This window comes from Pleuronectes platessa, chromosome 12 (assembly GCF_947347685.1).
Source record: "Pleuronectes platessa chromosome 12, fPlePla1.1, whole genome shotgun sequence".
In the NCBI taxonomy this organism is placed as follows: domain Eukaryota; kingdom Metazoa; phylum Chordata; class Actinopteri; order Pleuronectiformes; family Pleuronectidae; genus Pleuronectes; species Pleuronectes platessa.
Genome location: NC_070637.1, coordinates 9493962 through 9520858, shown reverse-complemented (window position 1 = coordinate 9520858; position 26897 = coordinate 9493962). Strand labels below are relative to the sequence as shown.

Here is a 26897-nt window from a genome sequence, read left to right as displayed (position 1 = left end):
TACGACAAGCAGTCTTAAGATCCATAAAATGGAAGTTGATCTAATAGATATTAGAGCACTACAGAAATCGATTATTTAGGGCTGAAGCTGATAGAAATATTAGGATATTAGATATCTCTACTGATATATAGGAAAATATATAATTTGGCATTAATTCCTAAGATGTTTAAACCCTTAATGACAAAGAAATGTACCTGAGACTTAATATATTACCAGTTTACCATAAATGTTATTACACTTTATTGTATGGTATAGTTTGATACATTATATTAATTATAAATGAAAAGAAACCAATATATCTGTCTGGCTGTAATAGATATTCATTTCATTTTATGCACTGATAGTGTAATAGTCCCAAATGTGTCATTTCCCTCATTTTTAATTGGCTGCTACAGTCTTTGGGTACATTAGTGAATAAGAACAATGTTGTTTCTTATTGTGAGTATGATTCCCGATCTGATCAATGTCTATGACCAAATTGTTGTATTTTCAGCACACCTAGTGCTGACAGTGTGTCACAGAATGAATAATTCACATTTCATTATATGTGGAAATACAATAAACATTTCAGTCTTGTGAATAGTCTTTATTTCCATGTGTATCCGTTGTTCTAAATATTTTCTTTCCTCCTCCTCCTCCTCTTCAGGATCCACAGTTTGGCATCCCGGCTGCAAGAACACGACCAGAACAGAGGAGAGACACAGGGAGCGGGTAGGAATTTGTCTGTCCCTGACTCCATTGTCCTTGACTTTGTCCTGACTGAAGTCCCTTTCTGCTCATGTCTCTGAATATGTAACAAGGGATTGTGCATCACTCCTCCTGTACTGCTAAACCTTATCCCAGTGTGGCATTTGACTATTCAGGTGGTATTGTGTGAGTGTGCGCCATTGCCTGTGTATGTGTGTGTGTGTGTGTTAAATACTTGTTCATGTGCATATTTACATGTGGACATGTTGGCTTTGATGTATGTGTGTGAACTGTGAGTCAGGCTAAATCGGCACAACCCCTGTGTGATGTCCTGTGTACCCCCCCTCTCCCTTCCTTCACAGTTATTGCCTCCGTCCCTCTTATTCCTCCAAAAAACAGAAAGGCAGGTACTGTATTCGCTATTGGCTATGAGATGGCATCATCCTGTGTTCCTTCACCATATACTGTACATATGACATGATGCACTGTATGCTGCCATCTGCTGGAGACAGCCGGCAGTGCCCTTTTATGGGTGTCATACGGAGCCATTCAGTCTTGTCTTTTAATACATGTGCTCATATCAGAGGTGCATGAAGAAAGGACACATTTGAAGGAGCAGACTCAACTAATTTGCCTTTTTCTAAGATGCCCATTTAAATCATTAGGTTAAAATCAAGTTTAATTAATCCACATTCAGATCTGCTGCTGCCATCCAAACTCTCCATCTCCCATTAGCAGGCATGGGGTTCTTTCGAGCATTCAATCACAGCACTACAGTCTCATTCACTTTGCAAATCTGCAAATGAATGACCCAATCATGACATGATATGTTGGTTTTTCAGAGGTACTTCATGCAATTCATGAAACATAAATATAGTTCCCTCTCATCGCTCATGTAATATTAAGGCCAAACGGTGTAATGAAATGTGTTTGGGTGATAATCTCAGGTTGATGTGCAGATGGCAGGGGGCCGCATATCCTGGGAGACCGACGGCCTGACAGACAGACAGACGCCCTGTTTGATTAATAGCCACTTGTGTTTTCTTTCTCTTACAGCCGACGAGGTCGTCATCTGAGAGTATTTGTTCCAGACCTGGTTCAAGCATACCTGGCTCACCGGGTCACACGATCTATGTAAGATATGACACAGAGCTACGCTTAGCTGGTCTGTCTCTCAAGAAATAACCTCATCCTTATTGTTATAACAGTTGCACCTTGTTCAATGATAGCACTGTATTTCTTTAGTAATCTCCCTCTACTCTTCTCTGTTTGTGTGTGTGTGTACATGTCTTTATTTGTCTCCCTAGGCAAAAGTAGACAATGAGATCCTTGATTACAGAGACCTAGCTGCTATTCCAAAAGTCAAAGCCATTTATGACATTGAGCGTCCTGACCTTATTACCTATGAGCCTATGTACAGCACCTCCCTGGATGAGCGAGAGGAGAGACGAGAGAGTGTGGGAGAGGTAAACACACAGGCCGCATGCTTTCTTTCCTGCATGCACTTTAACTTCCTGCAGACACAGAACTGTGCATAAAGAGAAACGCTCTTCAAATGACCATCTGTTTGCCCTGACGTGTGACTTTCCTCTCCCTAGAGAGATAAATGAACACACGGTAGTCTTTACAGATTGTGTGATATTTCTAAACAAGTTTTTACACATTATTTAATTTCTTCCTTACAGCTCCACATTGCCAGGAGGGAACGCTCCCCGCTGCCCGATGACAAGGTAAGTTACGTCAACATATGCTAATGATGGCGAATGACCCTGAATTGCAAAGGAAATAACAGCGTGCGAGGTGTGCGTCACATAAAAAGGAGGCCATGTGCCTTGTAGAAGCAAAAAATGTGGATGGTCAGCAGATAAGTCATACTCCATCAGACAGGGAGGTGTTTTTGTAGCCTGCTAACGCTAAGATATTCAGGTGTGGCTGTGTGGAGCAGTCGAACATCATCTAGATTAACTGACAAAGCTGTAATTCAGACTTTTTTGATTCTCTCTAGTTCTCAAGGAACATGTCGCCAACTCCACCTCCTGAGGTGAGCATCATTTTGTCAAATGTCCTGTCCCCTAAATGCAACCAGGAATACCATGTAATGTAATAACCTGTGAGTGTGTGTGTGTGTGTGTGTGTGTCAGGGCTCCTACGACAGGAGGGAACGTATCCTCCAAAGGTCGACAAGTCAGGGCTCCATAGGATCACCAGTTTATAATCGCCATGGTTACACCCCAACCTTGTCACGGTCCCCGCAGCATTTTCACAGGCCAGGTGAGTACTTGTGTGTATGAGTGTGTGTGTGTGTGGTCCAGGTACTACTTATGCAGTGGGGACCTAAATCTGTTTACATTGTCACATTATGGAGACTTGTATTCGTTATGGGGATAGGGTTATGTAAATTGTCAAAGAAAAAGACATTGAGGTTAAGTTAAGTTTAGTTAAGTTTAGTTCATTTAAGTTTATGTTAAGGTTAAGGTTAAGGTTATTGGTTGATTGTTGATGGTTGATGGTTGGGCTTAGGTTAAGGTTAGTGTGTGTGTGTGTGTGTGTGTGTGTGTGTGTGTGTGTGTGTGTGTGTGTGTGTGTGTGTGTGTGTGTGTGTGTGTGTGTGTGTGTGTGTGTGTGTGTGTGTGTGTGTGTGTGTGTGTGTGTGTGTGTGTGTGTGTCCATGTATAATGTTACAGTGTTTTTGATCAAATCTGATATCAGGGTATTTTATTACATGTCTTGATGAGATCTTATGTAGATGATAGCTGTTAGTGTTAGGGTAGATGGAGCAGAGTTCACTGACTCTTTACCTCCACCTCCTTCTGATCTATTTACCACTTTAAAAGAGAATTTCCACAAAATTGACTTTGGGTAGTTATGCTGTTGAATTTCTTTTTATCTACTTTAGTTTCACTTGATGAACAATCCCTCCTTTCGCAGGATAAAAACCTTAAAGTCAATTTGCACCTTTCAAATCACAACTTTTTTCAGTTTACGATTCTTTTCGTTAAAAAGATTCTTACTTTTCCTTGTTTCTTACTGCACATCTTGAATACACCTTACTTCTCACTCACTGCGTGTCTTTTATTTCCTTTTTTCGACATTTGATTCCCGCATATCTTCCCTGACCTTCTCACCCTCTATCTCCTCCCCCACATCGTCCCCCTCTGCTGCCTGTTCCTGGGGCTTTGTCCCCTTGTCACTCCCTCACCGCAGAGGCTCTGACAGGCATGCAGAAGCTCTGCTCCTCCCTGTGCAGTAACAGTGTGGGCTCCAGAAATAGTGACTCCCGCCCCACCTCCCCTTTCAGACACCACTTCCTCCCCCATAGCCAAGGTAAGGGCCCCACTCAACTCTTTGCCACCCACCCCTTAAGGCACAAATATCATCTCCATCATCACCCCGGATGCCACCTCCCCCTCTACGCCCCATCGGCTGCTCAGGATCCATCCACATTTTTTCATTACACTAGAACTGCAATCCTGAATGGTCAAACCCATGTCATTGGTAAACCCATCCAGCCAAGGCACTCACTTCACCTCTGACTAAAACAGCCTCTGCCAACGTTAAAGACAGTCGCTCTGTTTCTGTTTGCGGCTTTGCATGCACACAAGAGAATACTTCAAATCCAAAATCCAATCTGACACTTCCTTGAATGTTGGATGGTGGAAGCCTTTTTTTGGTGCATTTTCTGAATCCCGACTCTAAATTCTAAGGCATATATAAAAAACTCAGGTTTTGTAATATACATTTGAGTTTGAATGCTTGGAAATATTAATTTCTTAACTTTTATTCAACTGTGAACTCACATTATACAACAGCTGAACCGACTTTATACTTCATGGCTAATAACACATCTTCCAAAGCATTTAATCTGGCTATTTTAAACTCTGCCGCATTGAACCGCTCTCCTACCTTCATCCTCCACATAGAGCTCAGCTCCATTAACTGCATTTATCAGAACCAACCAGAATTCTGTCTCCCATCCGCTCAAAGTGACGTCGACTGGTCCCGTTGGTCCCTGTGTGTTGCAACGTTCATACTGTGGTTCCCCTCTATTATCCCGCCTGCTTATGTTCTGTTCTTGGTTGTTCTCACTGGAGGCACTGACCCGCCAAGTGGCCGGAGCTCCCCACTCCCGCTCAGGCCCGACAGCCGGCCGATCACTCCGCCTCTCTCTCTGACCCCTAAACATTTCCACCTCCCAGGTAGGAGCTGGAGCGCACCCTGTCACTGCTCTCCCCCACTATCTGTCTATCTCTCTCTCTTTCTCTCTCTCTATCTATCTATCTATCTATCTATCTATCTATCCATCTATCTATCTATCTATCTATCTATCTATCTATCTATCTATCTATCTATCTATCTATCTATCTATCTATCTATCTATCTATCTATCTATCTATCTATCTGTGTGTCTGTGTGTCTGTCTGTCTGTGTGTCAGTCTGTCTTTCTGTCTGTCTATCTATCTATCTATCTATCTATCTATCTATCTATCTATCTATCTATCTATCTCTCTCTCTCTCTCTCTCTCTCCCTCTCTCCCTCTCATTATACTTTGTTTGGGATTGCTTCCCCCCTCTACTGTCACGACTGTACAGATCCATCACAAGGAGAGGGTGCCAGTTAATGTAATCCCAATGCATCATAGTTTGCTTTTCATTTTAATAGAGCTACACTCTGTAAAATCAGTAAATGTCTTTTCTGTTTATATGTTAATGTTTTCAGATCAGGGGATCAACATCTACAGAAAACCACCCATTTACAAACAGCACGGTAACTTTCCTTATTATTATTTAAATTCATAGTATATCTATGATCTGTAACAACTGAAAAGAAAAATGTCTGTCTGTGAGCCCTACCCCAGATGGTGATGTGATACCCCACTAGGGTTAAAAAAAAAAAAACACTGTATGTTACTGTACATAAGAGTTCATGAAAGGTTAGCAAATAAACACAGAAGCCTAAACAAGAAGCTAAAAGTAAAGGATAAATGTTTCAAATTGTTTGCAATAAATGATGGATAAATCTTGGAAATAGCTGAAAGTAACGGATATGGACATTTTGCTAAACTTAATAGGTAAATGGTTGAGACAATGACAGTCATATGAAAATATATCCGGTAGTACTGTACATTTTGAGCATGGAGTTTTGTGGATATTTGATAGGACTGTGGGGGGAACCTCAGAATACAAACTTTGGGAACCACTTGGTGATAGATTTTGGTTCTTAAGTGAAAGTGCTTTTGTTAATCACCTGAAACTGTGTTTTCATTTAACCATGCAGTCACCCCAGTGTCAGTGTGTGAGCACTGTTTGAAGTCTGTCTCCAATCCTCCTCTGTCAGACCTGGAGCTTGTTTTACACTGCACTCTGTCCATCTCAACAAGTCACAGGAGTAATGTCCCAACAAGCCCTTTGTTAAAAGGAGATTATGTAACTTTTGCCCCTTGGGATGGGTGTTATAATCTTGTTGTTTGAAATGGAGTAAAGCAGAAAAGTTGAACTTAAGCAGCTTTTACAGATTGTGAAGCTGACCCTCCCCCCCTTCCAATTGTTCGAAATCTCCCCAAAATAAAAAATGGGCTGCATTCGACCCTAAACATCTGAAAATCAGGCCAAACTATCAGTCAAACCATTCGACTCCAGCATCCTTCCCCCCAAAAGCAACCAACCGAGATAAATGGACCAGACAACACACCTCTTCAAGTAGTAATTCTCTCAGTGTCTGTCCTGTCTCAGGATTCCTTGCTGCCTGTCTATCCGTTGCTTAAAGTGTGTCCTGAGTATGTCTTGCTGCTGTCTTCCTGGACATCTTCACCCCTCTGACTGAAGAAGGACTATTATCCCTTCAAATTGACTGTATACATATCAAACGTGCAGTTTTGAGGAAAATGCCTGAAAAGCACTACTATGGTAACTGTTAAATAGTTTACTATTAACAAGCAACGAAACAACACAGTGACAACATAGAATCCTGTCTTTTCCTGCCACAGTACCATGTCTCAAACTTACTACAGATGTTACACATGGCAATAATATGAGAACTGAAAAGACTTGTATGTTACTTTAAATGGATAATTGTAAATATGTAAACCGAATAAACATGAAACATCAAGGTAGTGTAATAAAACAATGTCTCGACATAGCAGTTATCTGACAGTATAATGTGAGGTAGACTGGCCAGGGCAGTACAACAACTTACACCAATATTCAATGATAAATCTGTGCTTTTTCGCATGTGTTATAATGGGTGAAATCTCATAAGAACACTCACAAGAACACTTTATCTCGAGTCACCTGTCAGGGGCCCTGCTTCCTGCTCTGCTTGACCTGTACCCAGTCTTGTCAAAGGGGATGCAGCCATGTCTACAAAATTAACAGAACCAATAAGAGGCAACAGCCGATTGTTAATAATAACCTGCAGCTAAGCAGGCGTTTAATTACAAGATGAATGCACACAGAAAATATAATTTCCTTTATGGGAGGGCTGTTCTGAGATGTAAGGAGAGATATCGCTTCCACCTTAGTATGATTATAATTTGTGCCTATTTTTAGCCTTAATTCGTGACGAGCTGTTTGCCGTGCCAGTCATTATGACACAACACTGCAAGAAAGGCTTCAGCAGCACATATGATATTTCCTCTTAAATCTACGTTTCATCAGGAGTTGCATGGTTTGTTTATAGCTGGATTTGAAAAAATATGGTAACGGAGTGAGAAGATTTTACTTGTGTAGAATATATGGCAGCTGGAGTATTTTCTGACCCGATGTCAGCAAAAACATCCTTAAAACCATACTGACTCTCACCCAAAGACAGTTCTTAACCATTTGTTTGAGAATATTAGAGTTTAGGGCTCTATCTAATATCCTGTGACTTGTTAGGAAAGACATTGTAGAAGCCTTTTCTTTGAATCCCAGATGAACCAAGACTAAGATGGTTCTCTGATGTTAACTGCTGGTTTGACACTGTGACCACTGACACTGATAGTTCAGTCCCCATGATTACCAACCTATAGATACAGCTGCCATAGTCCTTCAAAGCAAGTCGGCTGATGACATCATCAGATCCGCCACCTTCCCCGCGGCCCATGCTCCTTCTCTGGATGACAGCTCGCGGAGTGAGGGCGTCCGTTGGCCCTACTCTCTCACTGTGTTAGGTACAGTAGGCTCCCGATGCTTGCAGCGGTTCAACAGACACCTAGCTCTCCTTGCTCCAGCTGCCCCCCCCCAAAAGCTGAAATGCATCCCTGCTTCTCTCAGAGCTCCCGCTGGTACTCAGGCGTCACTGTAACCTGCTTTTCAGTTTTGCTTGCACTAAAGTGGACGTGTTGTTTGGTTTCTGTTGCAGCTATATCATTTTCTGCTTTAGGTAGCATCAGCTCCCCCACTTTATGTTCACCTGCTGCTCATGACAGGTGCTCTAGCTGTACGCAACAGTGCCACAAATGACTAGGACAGAGATAACTGAGACGGACTTCAAACTGACCTTTGTGTGTCTGTCTTACATCGTGCTGTTTTGTGTATTTCACATCCGGAAGTATGTCGACATGACCGATGGAGTTTAAACATCCGTCATGTCAGTGCAGCCAAATATTCCAATAAGTCCTTATGTTTGTCTGTCTCGTCAACTCTGTCTCACATTTGTGTTCTATCGTCCACCTGCTGTGTGTTTTCCTCACTGCTCTATACAGCCCAATGAAGCAGCTAAAGCTTTCTGTCATTCTCTAAATTTGAACTGTCAATGAAGCATTTTCTTCTTTTTGTACTACACAAGTACACCTGACGCATGCTGTAACAGTAGAGAGATGTGTGTGTGTGTGTGTGTGTGTGTGTGTGTGTGTGTGTGTGTGTGTGTGTGTGTGTGTGTCTGTGTGTCTGTGTGTGTGTCTGTGTGTCTGTGTGTATGTATTGTCTGTAACGTTCTGGGCTTGTGTACAGCACCCATAGATTCAGAAGGGAGGCGACGATCCAGAGAAGACGATGAAGAAGAGGCCTTGAAAAGAAAGCAGCTCCAGGAGGAACATCTCAACAAGGTCAGTAATAAAACAGCAACCAAAGTTACTTATTGTAGTTGCAGTGTATTCCAAATGAATCATAAACCTTCTTGAAACTATATGTACGAATGGTAATGCATATTTGGATATCATGTGCCTGAGATGAATGCATGCTTTTTTACTCTTAATGTTTACTTTATAGACTGATGCTTATGTGTGTATGTACTGATATTAATTGAACGCGTGTATGTCTGTTTAGATTCAGTCTGGTTTAGGAAAGCTCATTCTGAAGGAGGAGAAGGAAAAAGAACAGATCAGGGAGCGTCACGCACGAAGTCTCTCCGCTCAGCGCTATGACCCTAAACAGAGCAACTGTGACGCAGGTACGAAGCAGCTTCATCAGCTAATACACTCCTGAGTTGTCAGCAATGTACAGGAACCCAGGAACTGTGCACCTACGTGTTTGCATCTTTTTTTAGATGTCTGGTCTGGATCATTGAATAGCATTTATAACTAATTTAATTTGCTGTAAATGTTTATGGGCTTCATTGGATCAACTTAAATTTCATTTGATTTCAAATAAAAATAATTAAATCCGATATAATTTCAACAATGTTTGTGTTTCAGATCCAACTTCACCAACAAAAACTAACTCTTTGCCGGGCTATGGAAGGAATGGGCTACACCGGGTGAGACCTCACTCAGATTTACAATAGACTCATATGATGAACTCTATATTCACATTCAACAAGATTGCTGCTGTTTATGTAAAACATACATGAAGTCATTAAAAACATTGAAATGTAAAAGAAATTGTTTTTTAATTTCATTATTTCTTTGCCATAGTGACAGAAACACAAATTTTGTCAATTTGTTTATAGACTGGAGAATTACAGATTTTTTTAACATTGGCCCTATGTTTATACATGTGGTTGTGTAAATTAATGGTACTTACAAAAACTCTTGAAATCAGTCCGGTCGTTCATCTTTGCCAGCAGCCGTGACACGACGGCAGTGGCTACAATGTGATCTTATGGGGCAACTGTGACAGTACATGAAATGTCCACTGAAAAAAACTTTAACACCAATTAAAGTCTCAAATTGTTATTGTGGGTCTTTGCTATATTGAGCTTTGCAACATTACACATGTTTCGCACAATGGAAAGTCTCGCTAAGACTTGGGTTGTTGCAATGAAGAGCAAACAAGGGGGGAGGGAGAGGCAACAAGCAGAGGAGGGACAATGAGCTGCTGTACGGTTGAGAGTGAGTCTTCTCATTGACCGAGATATGTGTAATGATGTTTTTAATCTTAGCAAAGACCCAGAATAACAATGTCATGATTTTATACGTTTTTAGTGGACATTTTGTTGGATGTCGCAGTTGCCCCATAAGTTTAAATTGTAGGCAAAGGCAGTCTACTGGACCAATTACAGAACTTGTAACCATTCATTTACATACTCACATTTATAAACATAGGGTTGAAAAATACCAGGTTAAGGGCCCAGGTAGAGAAATACCTGAATTCCCTTTAAACATCATTCTGTTCTTCATCAACCAAATGTCCACAAATCTGTGTTGATGTATTGCTCCCTGTGCCTTGGCAGCCCCAGTCCACGGACTTCACCCAGTACAGCAGCTACAGCGACATGTATGGGGGAGGCAAAGGTGAGAGCCGACTACCCAAACATGGTCGCCAACCAAATCTCGTGCCAATTTCACAAGAGATATTCAGCATCAGTACTCAGAAATGGCTGTGTACATAATAAATGGACGTGCATTTTGGAATAAGAACCTTGGCATAATTATTGACACAATGTATAGTCGGGGACAACGGGGGGGGGATTTGAAAGCAAAACCATTAACTGTGAGTCTCATTTTCTGTCCCATTTTGTCCTGCAGAGTTTCAGGTATGTCTCTCATCTGCTTTCTCACATGGCATGCTCCCTCCCCTTGCATCATATATTTGCTTGCTCCTTGGTTGCAAGAGATATTTTGCCCTGAATGCACACAGGCAACTCCTGCTACTTGCTTGCGTCACTGTTTGATAAATTGTCATCTACGTGGTTTGCGGTGCAGTGATTTACAAGTGCCCGATAAACATGCACTGCCCAGTAGCTGAACCAGTGAACTGTAAATGCAATGGTCAACCATCGCCTCACGTCTTGTTCTGTGTATTGTTATCCAGTGTTATGACTCAAGCTAAATGTCACATTTCAAATCATATATAGAGTAAAAAAAAAACTACAGAGACATACAGAAAACATTTAAACGACTGCCCATCTTTAATTAACATATAGAATAGCATCAAAGCTACTTGCTCCATCGAATAAAAACTGTGCCCACTGTCATTAGTGGACATATTCATGCCATTAACCCTGCAGCCCCCTTCCACTATATTACATTTGTGTATGTTCTATTCTTTAGCACATTAAGGATGGCCGTGCAGCACTTGCAAGGATGGACAGGGGAGTTTCTATGCCTAATATGTTGGAACCAAAAGCAAGTATCTTCTTCTTTTTGTACTGATGACAGCATTGTAATCCACACAAAAACATGTTGGACATTTTTATTTTATTGCTGATTAAAAAGAGCCCTTTTACCTTGAAAATAATGATATAGTCACCGCTCTTTTAGAGAAAGTCTTGACAATTTGACAAAGAGAAAAAGATGAATCCAAACGAACAGAGTGAAATGAAATAATCAGCTAGTTGTATCTGCTCTCGTAGTGTGAGGATGTTCGGGGAAGAAATAGGGAGATAATTAAAAAACTGATTTCTTTTTACTGGAATTGAAAGACTCACATTAGCTGGGTTCCTGATTTAGCATGCTGCTTCAGGAGCTGCCGAGTCACTCTGTAGCGCTTATAGCATGCTGGCTTCTCCATGCTCATCTGCACATAGCTTTGACTTACAGTGGCTGGATACTGTATGCAGCATACAGTGGAGAATCCAACGCCAAGATTGTCAGCTGAACAACTCATATCACTATATACTGTGTAGTATATAAGGGAGTGTACACAAAACTGTGTGGATATGAGTTGATCAGAGGCCTTGAAGAACTTCTAGTTGCTTATTACTGAGCATTTCCACTAAAATGCGAACTCATTTATTCCTGTACGGATGGGATAAGCTATTTAGACCTGTAGAAAATGCACCAGGTCAATCATTCCTAAGTGGATTTACTTAGCTTACATAACTGATGTTGGTTCTTATTTTAGTTTGCATAAAAAATACAGACTGTTACATATCTCGTGTTTTTGCCCTTACCTAATCTATTGCACGTTTCTACACCATAAAAAAGTGTCCACACCATAAGACCCCGCATTTCCCTGACAACCTAAAACGAAGTCCAGCTCTCACTCCCAGTCAGCCTCCTGTCACATACCTGTCCTCCCACTCAGTGTTCCCTTCGTCACTGTCAGATTAACTAAAGTCTCCAAATTCTATAGTTGGGCTAAATAAGAAATGATTTGTAAGGTTTTTGCAGCTTGACTCCACCTTGTAGGTTTGACCTGTTCACTGACGAGTGTCTCCTTCTGAAGGTGTACCCATATGAAATGCTCTTGATAACCAGTAGAGGGAGAGCTAAACTGCCCAGGGATGTGGACAGAACCAGACTTGAGGTATTAGTTTTTTCCACATGACACTGGATACTTGATTTCTCTGCTTTTGTGTAAAAAGCATGCGGCACAAAAATTTAACTGTAGCGATGAATGTGCAGTATCCATTGCTTATTGTCATTTTTGCAGTGACCCTCCTTTTTATGGCTTCCGTGCTAACCAAAATTACTCCCATCCCTTCCCCTCCTTTGTTTTCTCCACCTTTGTTCTCAACTCTAGCGCCACTTAGCGCCCGACACGTTCTTTGACATCTTTGGAATGGAGATCCAGGAGTTTGACAGGCTTCCCCTGTGGAAACGCAACGACATGAAAAAGAAGGCCAAGCTCTTCTAGCACTCAGAGCAGCATGCATATACTGTACATTCATTCAGATAGCACACGACAAACTGTAATCTAGATGTAGGTTTTGGCTTTATTTCGTTTTATTCAAATTTTTTGTTTTGTTTTATCCTGAAGCCATTTTTTTCCCGTTGCTCTGATGCTTCCTGAGACTGCGAGCTGAATGATTTGTCCAGTTAGATTTGCACAGGGAACAAGGAATGGGAAACTCTTCCATGTTCAAAAATGACAAAGAATGAGAGTGAATGATACATAGGCTCATGTTATTTGGTTTGACTGCGCTCGTGTTTTCTTCTTGCTTTTGCTTTGAGTGGAACTGCTCCCCTTTCTTTCTCGCTTGTTTATTCCTACTCTTCGTTGCTGTTGATTCCTGTGGAACTTTGTAAGTACAGTAGAAACCTCATGACGCCATTACAAAATGTCCATGCTTGTATAGCTTGAACATGTGTCAGCTTTCCTTCGCTTGGGCTCAAACTGTTTTAGTCCAAAGTTTGCAAGAATCGGCTCAGTGAGTCTTTGAATTAATAAAAAAATAAATAAAAGCCCCTGGGAAAGCAGAAGTCAGGTGACCCACCAACTGTTTTTTTCCGGGTCTACATGGAAATGAATGATCCAAGCACCTCCACATTATCCTTCTCCTTCCCCTCCTGGCTACTGTACATGCAAAAAGATTCACCCGACCCTGACAAAAAGAAAACGTCTCTCTTCTCAGGCTCTCATACTCACAGCCAGACACTTTCCCTTTACATGTATTGGAAGTACAAATCCTAAAATATTTTATTGCCATACCCGACATACGGTAACATTCAAAAAGGTAAAACACAAAATGAAAGAAGCAACTGTATTTGAAAGTATACTGTTTTATAACTGAAAAACCCACACTGCCATTTTGTTGTATTGAAATCTAAGCCAATAAAGCTTTTAATCACCACAAATCATATGATCCTCGGCTATACCAAAGGTTCCACTGCCTCTGTTCTCCTCTGTGTTTTCTTCTCTGCATTTCACCACATTTGAACACACAGTGATGTGACTCAAGGTTAGATGTAGGGGAGAGGTAGTCTGAGGACTTGTTGACTTTCTAGGGAGCAATCAGATGGTGGAGTCTTTTGACCCTACATACAAACACTGACTAATGGATCCCCGGTGAAGAAAACATGTTTTACTCCTACATAATTGTGGATTGTGCCTTGAAAGACCATACCCCACTTACAAGGATAACATGATAACTGACCATTTTCCATAGCACACATAGCCACGGTTTATTCAAATTAACTAAGCAACTCATGGTGAAAGAATTAAAAAGTTACTTTAAATCATCACTCTCTGTTTCCACTTATCTCCATGTGTTAATGCAGTTTTAAACCATATTAATTTGAACACCTCTTCCCCGGATTGATGCATTCACGTGCAAGATGATACAAGATTTGACTCACAGGTGCAAGTCTTGCATTGTTTTGTACTATTCCAAAAAAAATACTATTTATCCCTTTGTTTTTTTAGCAATGCTACAAAGGAGCTAACTCTCATTAAAAACATTCTCCACAGTTTAAGCACTGTACCACTACCAGTCAGAATCATGATTAATAGTTGTCTGCATCAAAATCAGTGCAGCAGAAATCCTGCCAAAACGTGGGGCCTATGTTACCCATAATGCAATAAACCAACTTCTGGTTGGTGGTTCCGATGTGTTTTGCTAGTAGTGGTAAATGTAGCCTTGAGCTATTTACTCTACACACCCAGACTTATTTTTAATATTCCAACTTGCATTCTTCAAATCCTAATTGACTCTGACTTTGTGAAGCTCCTGTTAGAAGGCACAAAATAATGCATACGACTCTCATGGTGTGGATTACATTTTATTACCTTAAGTTTATGTAATGTTTTTCCAATTTTAATTTCCACATACGGTGAAATGAACTGACCAATGGCTCCCACAATGGCAGGACAATTTGATAATATCCTCCCAACACATTATAAGACATATAAACTACTTTGTGTCTGATATGTTTTTTTTTCTCTACAAAAAGATAAAATTATAAATCAGGTAAGAAATCTTAAAATTGGATCAACCCTGTCTTCTTCCTATGAATGAGCAAATGCACTTTAAAGAGTTCACACAAGGTATCTGCTACTTCACTGAGAAACCCACTGGCAGTGCATGTGGACTGAAAGTTGCAACACATCAATCTTCTATAACTTGCATGTTGTGATGTCACAGAAACATCATATGCATGCACAGGTAAATCTGACCGTGAAAACAGAGTGCTGTGGAAAATGGTCAACAGTGATGGAAAGACTGGTTACATTCTTAGTGAAAAAAAACAAGGATTGTTCTTAAAGAAATACAAAAATATAATTAAGATGTAAGTTGTCTCTGTAATTCAAATCAAACATGTCAAAGTGCCAGGTCATACATCACTGCATGTTTCCGAGAGCTGCAGTTTGACCTTAATCAACCGCAAGGGAAATTAGAGTGGAACAATGACGCTGTATTATAATATATCCTGTGATCGGTCAATGTTTGTAAGTAGCAATTCATTACTTATTGAGTTAGTTCGTAACAACTGAGCACTTTGAAAGGAGAAATAACAACAGGCGGAGTAGAAAACAAATGTTCTTTTGTCAAATGTACATCTATTGAAGTTAAATAATGTCACATAAGGAGAAAAACTAGAACCAAAAGTTAGTTTGGTTAATCATAAATGTTTAATCTGCAACCTAGTTATTTTTTTTATTTTTTTTTCAATCATACATTAAGAGTATGGTATGTGGGCTGTATTATAATAATGGCTGGTCCCTACTTTAAAAAAAAAGCAAGCATAATTAAATAATCAGAATTTTACTGTCAAACTTCATTTTTGTTTCTCATTACTGTACCTAGACAGTACTAGTACACAGACAGTATAGTTTATTTCCCCTCTCCTTCAAAATGTACAATTGCTACTCCCATGTGTTTTATTCCAAGTGTCTCTAAGTAGGACTTTTGTGTTTTTTACTGTGGCCACAGAATAACCTTGTAAATCCTGGACTGTACAATAAAGTCTGAACTGATTTTCAACTTTTAGAATACATGTCCCAACTCTGCACTGTGCCAGTGATGTAATGGCATTGATGGGGGAAAAGAAGTCAGCTTGAGAGGGTGAAATCCTTCTGTGCTGTATTATGACATGAAACCTAACCATCAAAATAAAGGAAATATACCTTTTGATAAAACTTCTAAACAAGACCGAAGACAAGATGGCTGTGGGAGAAACTCCACTTTATCTGCATTAGGTCTCATAATAAACTGCTGCTGTGGCTGCGCCTCATCCCCAAGAGCCTGATTGTAGATCCACCTCACTGCTGTTGAATGGAGCTGTGCTGAATGTGTGTCCCACCTTTTTCTACAGGAGAAATTAGAAAAGCATCAGGAGGGTTTAAAGAGGCAAAGGGAAGCAGTGAAATACAGACTGAAGAAGCTGGCAGCTCGACAATCAGAAATCACTGTGAGTGCACACTCATCTGTCCTGAAATTTTACCACAACATGGAATCTTCTTGTCACCTTTGTTATCCTGCAACAAAAACACTGACACTTTGATTACACCTGTGGTCAGAAAGTATAATAAACTCATAAATGCATATATCCCTGACTTAGAAAAAGTCCTCAGCGATAAAGGAGAGTATCGTGAGGAAATATCAGGAGATCCAGGCCGTCCTGGACGAGGACCTGAGGATGACCCTGTCCCACCTGGAGATGGAGGAAAGGGCTGTGGTCTCCACTCTGGATGGACTCATGGAGAGGAACTGTTCTATGATCCAGGATATAGAGCAGGACCTGGCCAGACTCACTGTGGCACTGGACCAGACCCTCACACCCTCTGATGTAATGGTGATTAAACTGTTACAAACCCTGTGGATCAAATTTGATTACCATTCTCGTGTGTGGGAATTAAAAGTGTTGTATAATATATGAATCTTGATTTTTTTTTTCCTCAGTCTTTCTTTTCATACGCTGAGCAGCAGGACATGCAGACAGAAGACAGGTATGGACTCAAATCATTATTAATAACAAAAAAAGGCTTGAGAGTGAAGCCAATGCTGATGTGTCTCTGCCTCCTCCAGAGTGATGGACCTGCTGAGCACGACAGACCCGAGCAGCGTGAACCTGGACGAGGCAAAAGCTGAACAGATACTCAGCCTCACCAGCAACATGCTTCTGCTAATCCGCTCGCAGACTCCTATAATGAAGAAACTCATCAAGAGCTGTCAGTTAACCTATTTCTATAGTGCTTATAAGGGACCTCTTCAGTGTGTTGCCTTTTCTGCATAAAAATCTAAAAATTGTGTCTCCAGATTCCAGTGATGTGTGTTTGGATCCAGAGACGGCCCACCCAAAGCTCATCATCTCCCACCAAGGGGACAGTGCCACCTACACAAACACCTGGCAGCAGCTCCCAGACCTCCCTGGACGCTTCGACACCACCCTCAATGTCATCAGCTTGCAAGCTTTCAGCTTCGGCCGCCATTACTGGGAGATGGACGTGACTGGGAAAACTTACTGGGAGCTGGGCATCACCTACCCAACCATCCCTCGCAAGGGCACCACAGAGGACTGCTGGCTGGGCCGGGGCGGCGATTCCTGGTGCGTGGAGTTCTTTGATGGGGAGTACACAGCCTGGCACGGAGGAGTGCCCCGTCAGCTGACTTTCACCAAACGCTTCTGTCGGGTTGGTGTCATGTGCAGCTTACCCGCAGGAGTGGTGACGTTTCTTGAGGCGGACAAGATGGCGCCGCTGTTCTCGTTCTGTGCGGGTACCTTCTCAGACTGCCTCCACCTGGCCCTGTGTCCTGGACATGACCACAATGGCACCAATGCAAATCCTATTGTAATATGCAGTGCTCTTTCTCCCACCAGTGATCTCTGATGAGACCTTTTAATCACGTTTAATTACTACACATTCATTCCAGTGTGTGTCTTAAGCTTTCAGATTTACAGAAATATGCACAGTATTTTTTTAAAAGGGGCCATTTATCCTTAGATGCACCTAGTGTGAGTTTGTGGATCCAAAGTCTACATTAAAACAAACAATGGACTCTTTGCAAATATGCTCTCTGAGCTTGTGGGTTCAATCTAAAGTGCAGGCTTGGCCAGTTTGCTCAAAACTCAGTTGAATGAATTTCAAAAAGAAAAAATATATATATAAATTTCAAAGGTGGCTGAGAAAGTGATATTGATTCTCATGTTCATAATTATTAAAAGTGATTAGGAATCGCTTTTTTTACTTGGTAGTATTGTAATTATTTAAAAAAATAACCAGGCAATAGCACAGCTAAAATCAATAATTCTGACTCAGCAGCTGGGACGGATGCCAAACAACCTCCTCCGAATCAAAGGTTAGTGTACTTACATAAGTGTTTAGAAAAGTGTGAGTGATCTGCCAGGCAGCACTCTTCTGGATGTCGTCTGATCCTCACCATGAACTTCAAGCTCATCTTCCTCTGCCTCTTCTTAGCGGTGCTGATCATACCTGCTGAAGTATGTATTTATTGGATGTATTATACAGCACTTGTGCATCATTAAGAAATGTACCGGCTCATATTTCCAATCCTGTGATGTTTGATAATGGATTTAACTGTGAATAAATCGAGAGTTTGTTGTCTTGTTTTAAAAGATTAATGAATATGTTAGAATATCACTAAGTAACTGCACATTGTTTTTCTTTTTTTATGATTAATATGTGGGGCAGTCATCTGAAACTTCTTTTCTATTCAGCTGAAAGGAAAAAAGGATAAAAAAGGACATCATCGGCATCGGCATCATGAACATGGTCATCGTCATGGTCACGGTCATGGTCATGGTCATGATCGTGATTGGAGTGAAAGACGTGGGAAAAATAAAACAAGATTTAGAGACATAATTATCGGTAAGTTGTTCTATTCATTTTTATAGCTCATTAAATTGTAGAGTATGTTTGTATTTGACATTTCGCGTCTTCTTGGTCTTCACAATGCTTCCATGTAAGCGGTGAATATTTATTAGGTGAGGAGAAAGGGAATACAACATTGCTTTATACCTAACGGGAATCAACATTATTCCATAGACCACTTCTTTGAGATCCTGCCAGGATCTTCTCACAATGATGATGATGATGATGAAGAAGATGATTATATTTCAGATTGGCTTTTTAAACTTCAAGAGACAGAAGGTAAGAGACAGAATTAACGCTCATGTATTCCTTCAAACTGTTATTTTTTCAGAAAATGGCTTGACTTGAGTTTGTTGATTTGATCCCCTGATCCATATCCGCCCCAAAGTGTTTTGTTATAATATGCTTTGTGGTAATCTAATTAAAAAACAAACAGAACAACCAACAAAAAACAGGGGTCCTTACAGGAGAAATATTGATACAGATCTGTGTAATAATGCATTAACAAGCTATGCTGCTTTGTAAAACTCTCATTTAATGCATATTTAATTTCTCATCTCTCAGGCCCATGCAACCCAAACCCTTGCCATAACAACGGAGTGTGTGAGCTGAAATCCAAGAACAGATACAAGTGCGACTGTCCCAAACCTTACAAAGGAAAGAAATGCGAAAGAGGTTTGAAATAAAATCCCTTTTCTTGAGTTGTTGGACTGCATATTGTTCACCTATACAGAATGAAAAATGATATTGTTATCCTTTCAGCTAAAATAATTTGTAAGAGAGGTCTGTGTGGACGTGGTGAATGTGTTCTGACGTCAACTCACCCATATTATGAATGCAAGTGCAAGGAGCCCTTCCAGCCTCCAAACTGCAGGACATGTAAGTATTACCTAATCTAAACAACACAGGGCACCTCTTTGCATCTGTTTTCCACAGTTCCTTGAAGCAAGCTTACACACTGGACTATTGTTTTTCTCCAAAGATAAACTGTGTGATCCTAGCCCGTGTAAAAACGGTGGCAAATGCGTCATAGATGGTAACGACTACGACTGCGTGTGCAGTCCGGGGTACAGAGGAAATTTCTGCCAAGTTGGTAAATGTTACACCGAACATTATTCAGCCTGCGATATCACAACATCATCATAACTCAAATGCTGACTGAGCGTGATACATCTGTAGGACCCGATGACTGCTTTGTGGACGATGGAGAGTCATATCGTGGCAACGTGAGTCAGACCGATGACGGTGATGAATGCCTCCACTGGAACTCACATTTCATTCTGAATCAAGGGACGAATCCTTTCACCGCCTTTGAGGACCCAGATGGACTCGGTCCCCACAACCTCTGCAGGTCAAGAGAAGACAGATACGTTTATTCAAACTGCAGACGACAGCTACAACAGGATGTGATCTAACTTGTTTTCTTTGGTGCAGAAACCCGGATGGCAGCTCAATGCCTTGGTGTTTCTTCAGAAGAGGGAAGAAGTTGCTGTGGGACTACTGTGATGTGTCAGAGTGTCCCGAGCCGACAGGTCAGCTTTAAGGCTTCGGAACGCTTTCTGATCAAGACAAAACCAGTTGTGTTATCTTCTCCTGTCGTTGTTTTCAGATGAGACGCCAACTGAAGTTACCTTGGCAGTCCCTGAGAGTCCCGCTACCCCCAAACCACAACCTACAAAACCTGAACCCACAGTAACCAACAAGCCAATACCAACCCAACCCCCAACAACTACTACACCCATAGTAACTATCAAACCCCCAGCAACTACCAAACCTCCAGCAACTACCAAATACCCAATGACCCTATCGCCCAGCCAGGCCCCGCAACCTTCTACCATACCCACTGCTAGACCTTCCGTCCCCGATTCCACTGTTCCACCAGCACAGTTCCTTACCTGTGGGCAGCCTCAGCCTAAAAGGCCCATAACCCGAGTTTTTGGGGGTCTGAAGGTGCCTCCGGGTGCTCTACCCTGGCAGGTGTCTTTGCAAGTGAGACCAAAGAGCTCCAACGTGCCATTCCGACACATGTGTGGAGGAGTACTTATTGCCAGCTGCTGGGTGCTGACAGCCGGACACTGCATGTCAGTACAATCATAATGACTGCAAATCTAAGAAAAAAAAGAAGAAAAAAAAAACATTGGCTGATTCTCTTCACTCATGTGTATCTAATCTTTATCATTGTTTGTGTTTGAACAGTGAACACAGAAAAGACATGCAGGTGATTATGGGAGGTCTGTCTCTGGACATGACAGAATTCACAGAGCAAATCTTACAAGTTGAAGAGGCTATTGTGCATGAGAACTACAGGGAGACTCCTTCAGCCGTATACAGCGACATAGGTGATTTATGTCTCTCTTATTTCATGTCCAACAGGTACTGATCGTACTATCAATATCAAAATTGTGACAGAGCACTAATTCTGCATCTTGAAGCTTCCTCGTTTAGATAAGAAAGAGGATCAGAGAGAATCAAAAGGGTTTCAAGTAGTCCAATCTGTGATATGTTTTATGAACTCAGAATCTGTCAAATCAAAAATGTGCAATTGTGAGTAATGAGATTGTGATGTTAAAGTGCAAGAATTAAAATTTCCATTTTCTGTGTCTCCAAAGCCTTGCTGAGGCTGAATGGAAGTAATGGTGTTTGTGCCAAAGAGACCCAGTTTGTTAAGACAGCCTGTCTGCCTGATGCCCAACTGCCTGATGGGACGGAGTGCACCATTTCTGGATGGGGAGCCACTGAGAACTGTAAGACCACCATTAGCATATCCAGCTGGGAAGTAAAAAATGTCATTCTCATGATTTCTGTACAGAGGCCTTCAAGATTTCATTTTCTTTCAACCTTGAATTTTGATTTGCATGTGAGCGATGAAAATAGGTACAACTTAGCATTTATTGTTATCATTTGTTATATGTCATGTCTCTGCAGCTAAGTTGGGTTCCAACCACCTGCTCGAGGCCAACGTACTGCTGATCAACCAGCAGAAATGCTCTGAACCCGCTGTTTACGGCAACAATCTGGACAATACCATGTTCTGTGCTGGCTACCTGCAGGGAGGGGTGGATTCCTGCCAGGTTAGTAGAGGAATCTGTTGAGTTGGTAGCTTGCTATCGTTCACAGTATGACTCACTTATCTGAGGTGTTTTCTGCAAGTGTGGGCATTTTCTATCCGCTCAGCGTTTTTCTCTTGTTTCAGGGTGACTCTGGAGGACCGCTGACTTGTAAGCAGAATAATGCCAGTGTTATTTATGGCGTGGTGAGTTGGGGAGACCAGTGTGGGAGGAAGAACAGCCCTGGGGTCTACACACGGGTCACCAACTTCGTGGACTGGATCAAATCTAAAACTCAAGCCACGTTTCCATAAGGAACTAACCAGCCGCTGCAGCCGTTATCAACGCAGAAAGTCACGCTCATCATGTGCATCTCTTTGATTTTGTGCAATTGAATCTGCTATTCTGCTCTTCAGGTCTACGTCAACTAGGCATCAATGTCACCTAAAGGCAACTTATCAAATGGTTCTGTTATTGAACTTAATTTGCATTGTCATGTCAGTTCATCAGATATTTGTAAATTGGATATGACTCACAAGAAAAAAGTCTGCACTGTCTACTGTTCATCAATGTGTCATTGTGTCTTGATTTCCAATTTTTTCTCAATATTAACTTTTATTTTAACTGAATGTGATCTGAAATGGAAAACAAGAAGACACTCTTTTGTAGTGCCAAGTGTGATGTTTTCTGAAGGTTCAGGTGATCAATCACCTTTCTGGTCTGTCATTGGACCCTTCAATGTATAAATTAACTCATATTAATCAGTGGTCTCTATAGTGACAGGATATTAACAGCACGGTGATAAATACCTCATGCTGGTAACTTCAGCCCTGAGTGTCTTTTTATGCTGAACTGTGCCCTCATGTCTTCAACTGACCACCGACACCTGCACAAGAGAATTTTGCTAACATTAGTTTAAAACCACAGACGGGCATAAAATGTACAACAAGCAAGTTCCCAAAGTTCCTGCTCAAAAAGGAATTAGGTTACATTCCCTCGTTTTCTTACCACCGTTTAACAGCTCATCATATCAGGCAAAGTTCTGTTGATGAACCACAAAAAACGAACCGTGGGTCGAAAATAACTTTATGTGTAAATAGGGGTATTTGACCTCCAAGGACCTTTTGTCTGCTGCAAGCCAGCACTTCTGCAGGGCCCCTGGAGGAATGAAGGAATGCATGTCCTTTATGGTCAAGTAAGCTGAGGGTCCAATTATACAGCCAGAAAATGCCAGTGGTTTACACACGGGTCATTTACCGTTGAGGTCAAACATGAGAGCAGCTAGAGAGACTTTAGTGCAGAACAAAAGTGCTGTTTGACGATGCAAATGATATCACTTGATGACTATAGACAAGCCTCAAACACTAATAGTTATTTAATAGCTTATTTGAACAGGAAAACATACTAATAGCATGTTTAATATCTCCCCTCTGTAATTTGATGAAAAAAAACATTTACGTGCTAAAATATTTGTGCAGACAAAAAAGAGTTTGATGAGTTTATGGCTGGCCCCAAGTTCAGTCTTCACCTCCATCAGAGTTTACATGCTACTCCCAGGGGTCCTTGATCCAAAACATTGTAAGAGGCTGCCTATTCAGCCCATTCACATCAATGCATGGATTTAACATGGGGTAGAGAGGCTCTGTGCACTGCACACAGAAGGAGTGAAGCAGCGTCATTGCATCAGCATCGTAGAATGACAGCTCCCCCTTCTGGAGATTGGTCTGTATGCCCAGCTTCCTGACTCTCTTTCCCACTGACAGCTCCTTCTCCTGGTTATCGTGCAATGCCAGGTACTGCCCGTCCCCATGGTAGATGCACCAGGATGTGTTGTTCACGCGCAGTCTGGAGGAAGTCTGACTTGTTCCATCTTTTTTATCCACTGGCCCAGTAGTCACACCTATCAGCCAGTAGGGTTTCTCCTGGACAATGATCTCCCAGTAGTGCTGGCCTGAAGTGAAACTCTCGCGAGCCAGGACACTATACTGGGAGTCATAGGGTTGAGGGCTCGGAGCCTCACTGACAGGCTCTCTCCTCCAGTAAACCTGCTTCCCATCCTGGGTTATTTCCAGTTTTGGGTGAGCTGTCATTGAGTCCAGAGCAGGAGAACTTTGATCTGCAAATACAAAAATTCGTTACATAACTAAAGAGATAGTGGGGGTTTATTTTAGATTGCTCAATATTTGTTTCCTCACTTACATGACCACATTCGTGGAAAGTGTTGGGACAGAGCCACTGAGAGGTCGTCCACCAGCCTCTCTACTGTTCTGAGTTTCTCGGGGTCACAAAGGTCCTTGTCTACTTCCTGGATTGGGGCTAAATCCAGAGGGTCACTACAATGGAAACTGAAAACCATTAGTGGGCATAACTCAGACCAAAAGATGCCAGGTTGGATTCAAAAAAGAGGAATGATATACTGACCAAAGATTCTGTGCTGTGATTTGCTGTTGACAATAAAAAGGTAATGTACAAATGTGAGTATTGCAATCACAGAACACGTTGCAGCTGCATTTGCACAACACTTTCACATTGTCACAAGTAACACAGTGTCTTCACGTTCCTACCTGCAGGAAACGCAGATCATTTGTGTCCTGGAGGAGCGACTTGCTGGAGGCTCTGAGACTATCTATCTCTTTAATCTGGGCCTCCATCATGCCCCTCTGGGCCTCCAGCCACTCTGTCATACAAGTCTCCTCGGCGTCTATAACCTGCATCATCAGACGCTCATCGCCATCCAGCACGACACGGATCCTGCTGTACTTGTCTGAGATTCTCTCTCTAAAATCTGCAGCAAACATCTATGAAATAAAGAATTTTAATAAATTTAAAGGGGAATTCTGTGCATAAAACACCAATGATTTAACAGCACTCTTTCATGTGGATCGCACCACTGTTTGTGTGTACAGTGACTCCAAGTCCTTGATGGCGAACTCTGCCTCACTTCTCTTCTTCAGCAGATGGTTCATAGTGGTCTCTAACATGCCCTAAAGATAGAAAAATAACAGGCCTATAGAAAGTGAGTACTCAAACAAGAAAATGAAGTAATCATCATGTAATTTGAAAGAAAATAAAGCACACTAGTTAATGACAAATCAATGCTAACTGGTATTGAATGGGCTGTTTACTTGACTTGTGTGGATTCACTGGAGCTACATCAGAATTACTTCTTGTCATTACTGAGTCTTCCTCAACCAGTTCTCCAATATACTAAAACTTTTAATTGTTTTATTTTTTACAATAATTTTACAGTGCAGAGTGATGTTGAAAATCTTTGCATTCATCCTTCCCTGGTTTATCTGCAATGCAGACGTTGTGTGTTCATGATCAAAAAGATCCTTTTTTTTCTTATTATTTACTTTTTCAGAAGTCAGTTGATTAATTAACACAATCTTCAGACCCAAGGTTACTACTTTTCAAAGTCAACCTCTGTAATTCAGCTCAATACAAAGCACTGCATCAACAAAACCACCATTATGCTTTTACTTTGAAGAAAATTTGCTAAGGAGGGAGTGATTCCATTAATGTTAAATCATGTGGTTGAGATCAGCCCCCGTGACACCTGTTAATGCCTGTATCAGTCCAATATGGTGAAATGAAAATATATCCAATTGTCAAAATGATCTAGCAGGCCCTAATTTTCAACCACTGCTGCTGACTATCTGACTATTTGTTTCAGTTGTAATAATGTCTTGTGAGTCCAACTTGGGATTTCCAACAATACACATACCAAGTTTGAAACTGAGTTAAAGGAACATTTCCTGACAAATGAGAGCCACATACAGACAGACAGAGATTTGTGGAATTAGTAGATTGATGTTCACCTTGAAGTGTGCGCAGGCCTCGTGGAGCTGAGATGCCTTGTGGTTCTTGTGCACGCCAACCAGGACACACAAACAGCACACAGGGACCTTCTCCTCCATGCAGAAGAGCTTGAGCTCGTCACGGTGCTCCCTGCACTTCAGAGACAGCGGGTCTCCTGTCACCTCCACAACCGTGTGCTCCCTCAGAGCTGACCTCTGCTCGTGCAGCAGGAAGTGAGCCTGGCACAGTGAGGCGTCACACGTCAGACATGTCCTCACGGCCACCGATGGCGTCTCTATACAGTGATCACAGCGGACGGTTGAAGGTGGTTTTGGGGCCCTGCTCAGAGCTGCTCCCTGTGGCTGTGCTGCTGGTGGCCCGTCAGTGGCGATGTCCTTCACTTTGCTCTGAAGAGTGGTGTTTATCTCCACAGTCAGCTCAGTGGGGAGGAATATCTGACACTCGGGACAGAAGTGGGGGCCTTCATTACGCCCATCTGTTTCCCAGACAGTCTGGATACAGGTGAGACAGAAGTGGTGTCCACATGGGAGTGTCACTGGATCGGTGAAGACATCCTGGCAGACGGGACACTTCAAGGTTTCCTCAACAGTCCCCATAGCTCTTCTGGCCCCTGTTATGGCAGCTCAGTGTGTTCCTGTGCTCCTGCAGCCTTCCTGCTCATGAATGTTTCACAGGCCTCTCTCGGCATGCACACGCCACTCATGTGCCTCAGTGTCAGATTACAAAGGATGAGTTGATTGTGATCCAGTGGTCGTTTCAAACCACTGACCCCAGGGGGCCATGCAGGCACTTGAACAGCACATCCTCCGAAAAACTGGATTAAGCAAAAATAAATAACCACTTGTTACTTTCATCTAAAAAATAAAGGTATCTATTTTAATGTGAAGGTTAATTTTTGGAAAAGTGGTTTCACAAAATGATTTTTAACTAAAGGGGAATTTGCCCCCTTTATCAGGGCTAAGACTTTATCAGAAAATGGAATTGATTCAAATTCAGAGAACTTCATCAATCCCAGAAGGGCAATTTATTTTCACAGCCTTGTCAGTTCAAATAAAACTATATTGTTGAGGTTTATGTGCATGATGCTTTAGCAAGTGGACCTTGACCTAAGATTATAACTTGCCCAAATTAATATTCAGTTATTTTGAGCACTTATATCATTATACAGAACAGTCAGCTCTATACAACGTGTTATTCATATATTATATTGTTACATAAACTAATATGTTGAACTGCTGTTTTTTTAATTGATTAAGATCTTTACATTTTAAGGTGAATCAATATTTTTGTTAATAAATCATAATAAAACACACATATCCGATACATATATTTAACTGCATTTCAATTATTTCTTCTCGTCTTTATTGAGGTACACATTCTAGAACAACATATGGAAGTTTAATAGTGTCATTTATAAGCTCTACATAAAACAGCGCTCACAATGTAGTAAACTATATCAAATACAGACAAAAAAGATCAATTAGATGA

The 26897-nt window shown here is 41.5% G+C and overlaps 4 protein-coding genes across 7 annotated transcripts in view; 3 read left to right on the top strand and 1 right to left on the bottom strand.

The window, feature by feature from the left end:
• Positions 1-13573, top strand: part of ablim1a (actin binding LIM protein 1a) — a 44287-nt gene extending 30714 nt beyond the window's left edge. Inside the window, exons 9-26 of one of the 4 annotated variants that reach the window (XM_053436738.1) lie at positions 647-711; positions 1744-1821; positions 1995-2153; positions 2373-2417; positions 2693-2728; positions 2829-2958; positions 3892-4011; positions 4779-4883; positions 5405-5452; positions 7695-7835; positions 8617-8711; positions 8932-9055; positions 9300-9361; positions 10277-10337; positions 10572-10579; positions 11097-11171; positions 12214-12294; positions 12511-13573. In XM_053436738.1, coding sequence (XP_053292713.1) covers positions 647-711; positions 1744-1821; positions 1995-2153; positions 2373-2417; positions 2693-2728; positions 2829-2958; positions 3892-4011; positions 4779-4883; positions 5405-5452; positions 7695-7835; positions 8617-8711; positions 8932-9055; positions 9300-9361; positions 10277-10337; positions 10572-10579; positions 11097-11171; positions 12214-12294; positions 12511-12624 — 1547 coding nt within the window. In that variant the 3' untranslated portion in view covers positions 12625-13573. Of the gene's footprint in view, positions 1-646; positions 712-1743; positions 1822-1994; positions 2154-2372; positions 2418-2692; positions 2729-2828; positions 2959-3891; positions 4012-4778; positions 4884-5404; positions 5453-7694; positions 7836-8616; positions 8712-8931; positions 9056-9299; positions 9362-10276; positions 10338-10571; positions 11172-12213; positions 12295-12510 lie in introns of those variants that run through there. The other 3 variants (XM_053436736.1, XM_053436735.1, XM_053436737.1) reach the window with 3 other exon arrangements.
• Positions 13574-15870: 2297 nt separating this feature from the next.
• On the top strand, positions 15871-17538 carry LOC128453816 (probable E3 ubiquitin-protein ligase TRIML1). The gene is made up of 6 exons (XM_053436906.1): positions 15871-15876; positions 16023-16118; positions 16269-16496; positions 16610-16656; positions 16736-16878; positions 16967-17538. Exons 1-6 carry the CDS (start codon positions 15871-15873, stop codon positions 17536-17538), a joined length of 1092 nt encoding a protein of 363 aa, XP_053292881.1.
• Positions 17539-17988: 450 nt separating this feature from the next.
• Positions 17989-22151, top strand: LOC128453698 (hyaluronan-binding protein 2). The gene is made up of 13 exons (XM_053436734.1): positions 17989-18149; positions 18387-18537; positions 18715-18819; positions 19105-19215; positions 19303-19419; positions 19523-19633; positions 19720-19891; positions 19975-20072; positions 20150-20621; positions 20737-20879; positions 21150-21284; positions 21466-21611; positions 21734-22151. Exons 1-13 carry the CDS (start codon positions 18090-18092, stop codon positions 21899-21901), a joined length of 1989 nt encoding a protein of 662 aa, XP_053292709.1. The 5' UTR covers positions 17989-18089; the 3' UTR covers positions 21902-22151.
• A 699-nt stretch (positions 22152-22850) lies between these two features.
• On the bottom strand, positions 22851-26005 carry LOC128453701 (E3 ubiquitin/ISG15 ligase TRIM25). The gene is made up of 6 exons (XM_053436741.1): positions 25409-26005; positions 24476-24571; positions 24152-24385; positions 24009-24031; positions 23787-23920; positions 22851-23703 (listed from the first exon to the last, which is right to left on the bottom strand). The coding sequence occupies exons 1-6, from the start codon at positions 26003-26005 to the stop codon at positions 23135-23137; spliced, it is 1653 nt and encodes a 550-aa protein (XP_053292716.1). The 3' UTR covers positions 22851-23134.
• Between the last annotated feature and the right edge of the window lie 892 nt (positions 26006-26897).

Bases quoted from the DNA above. Each gene is read 5' to 3' on its own strand.
- LOC128453816 (XM_053436906.1), top strand. The intron at 16,657-16,735 runs GTATGGACTCAA...TGCCTCCTCCAG, and splicing joins GACATGCAGACAGAAGACAG to AGTGATGGACCTGCTGAGCA. The intron at 16,879-16,966 runs GTCAGTTAACCT...TTGTGTCTCCAG, and splicing joins GAAGAAACTCATCAAGAGCT to ATTCCAGTGATGTGTGTTTG.
- LOC128453701 (XM_053436741.1), bottom strand. From the start codon at position 26,005: ATGGGGACTGTTGAGGAAACCTTGAAGTGTCCCGTCTGCCAGGATGTC. The intron at 24,572-25,408 runs GTGAACATCAAT...TTCTATCTTTAG, and splicing joins AGGCCTGCGCACACTTCAAG to GGCATGTTAGAGACCACTAT. The intron at 23,921-24,008 runs GTCAGTATATCA...TTTCCATTGTAG, and splicing joins ATCACAGCACAGAATCTTTG to TGACCCTCTGGATTTAGCCC.
- LOC128453698 (XM_053436734.1), top strand. From the start codon at position 18,090: ATGAACTTCAAGCTCATCTTCCTCTGCCTCTTCTTAGCGGTGCTGATC. The intron at 18,150-18,386 runs GTATGTATTTAT...TTTTCTATTCAG, and splicing joins TGCTGATCATACCTGCTGAA to CTGAAAGGAAAAAAGGATAA. The intron at 19,892-19,974 runs GTCAAGAGAAGA...TCTTTGGTGCAG, and splicing joins GGTCCCCACAACCTCTGCAG to AAACCCGGATGGCAGCTCAA.